At 37.2% G+C, this 1,671-nt stretch overlaps 1 protein-coding gene across 1 annotated transcript; it reads left to right on the top strand.

Moving 5' to 3' along the window:
- The first annotated feature begins 364 nt into the window (after positions 1-364).
- LOC109678409 (olfactory receptor 7D4-like) lies at positions 365-1,303 on the top strand. Its single transcript, XM_074053427.1, has one exon. The coding sequence runs from the start codon at positions 365-367 to the stop codon at positions 1,301-1,303; it is 939 nt and encodes a 312-aa protein (XP_073909528.1).
- The last annotated feature ends 368 nt before the right edge of the window (positions 1,304-1,671 follow it).

The raw sequence follows: 1,671 nt of genomic DNA, 5'->3' as shown, positions 1-1,671 counted from the left end.
GTATGAGTCATCAAAGAAAAACTTAGCTTCCATTTTTCTACCTACAAAATATTATAAGTCTTGAGTTGATTAAAAAAGAGAGAATTCTGGTTATTCAACAAATGTGAATGATTGCACAGTTGAGAGCAAATAGGCTGCAATTTCACTGAGAAAAGTCATTGGTATTCAACTATACGGAATGAAAAACTTCAATTTCACTAGCATCCTGGCTAAAGTGGTGAAGCAACTGCATAGAAAGTCTGAAATCTGGAGTTCAAGCTTCAGTACCGGGCAAAAAAAATGTACTCAAGGAGAAAACTGATGGAGCTTTCAACTGTCTGTTTATTGAACATTGTGTTTCCTCCGCAGAAGACACTTCAGATACATGGATTCCGAGAATCATACAGGTGTACCACAATTCCTACTCCTTGGCCTCTCAGATGATCTTAAACAGCAGCCCCTGCTCTTTGGAATATTCCTGTCCATATACCTCATTACTGTGCTTGGGAACCTACTCATCATTCTGGCTACCAGCACAGACTCCCATCTCCACACACCTATGTACTTCTTTCTCTGCAACCTGTCCTTTGTTGACATTTGCTTAACCTCTACTACAGTCCCCAAAATGTTGGTAAATATTCATGCCTGGAGCAAAGACATCTCTTACATACAGTGCCTTATTCAGGTGTATTTTTTTAATATTTTTCTTGGAATGGATAATTTTCTTCTAACAGTGATGGCCTATGATCGCTTTGTAGCTATCTGTCACCCACTGAACTATATTGTCATTATGAATCCCTGGCTCTGTGGCCTCCTGGTCTTAATTTCTTGGATAATCATGCTCTCAGTCTCCCTGATTCATCTTCTACTGATGAAACAACTGACCTTTTTTATAGGCACTGAAATCCCACATTTCTTCTGTGAACTGACTGAGCTTCTCAGAGTGGCAGGCTCTGAAACACTCATCAATAATATTTTTCTGTATGTAATTACTGCCCTACTGGGTTTACTTCCTGTCACTGGGATAATCTTCTCTTACTTTCACATAATATCTTCTTTATTGAGGATGTCTTCCACTGTGAGCAAGTATAAAGCATTTTCCACCTGTGGGTCTCACCTCTGTGTGGTCTCCTTGTTCTATGGAACAGGATTTGTGGTTCACCTCAGCTCGGCTGTGACCCATTCTTCCCAGAGAAACACAATCACATCCATAATATACACTGTGGTCACCCCCATGCTGAACCCCTTCATCTATAGCCTAAGGAACAAGGATGTGAAGGGAGCCCTGGAGAGACTCCTGGGAAGAGTTGCTTCTTGTCCTTGATGAATCAGTGATCTGAGAATAAGGGTAATGTGAATTTCAGTAACTAGGTATTTTTCCTTTTCTAAGTGATCTGATTAATTTATTTACTATTGTTTTGTTTTTTTACATTTTATATTTATTTCTTTATAATAACTCAATAATAGTTCCTTTGAAATTTTCTTTCCTTGTACAATGTCTGTACAATTCAAAGTGTGGTAAATTTTAAGACATTTCTTGGATTTATAACTTGATAAAAACCATTATATAAATAGCTGAAATGGTTTCCTCATCTAATATTGATTAATGATAATATTATTTGGCTTAATTTGGTTATATTCTTATTTTCTCTGGAATAACTGGGAATAAAATTAAAACAGCAACATGGTTTC

Source organism: Castor canadensis, chromosome 14, assembly GCF_047511655.1.
Source record: "Castor canadensis chromosome 14, mCasCan1.hap1v2, whole genome shotgun sequence".
NCBI lineage: Eukaryota > Metazoa > Chordata > Mammalia > Rodentia > Castoridae > Castor > Castor canadensis.
This window is presented reverse-complemented; position numbering and strand designations above follow the sequence as displayed.

Bases quoted from the DNA above. Each gene is read 5' to 3' on its own strand.
- LOC109678409 (XM_074053427.1), top strand. From the start codon at position 365: ATGGATTCCGAGAATCATACAGGTGTACCACAATTCCTACTCCTTGGC.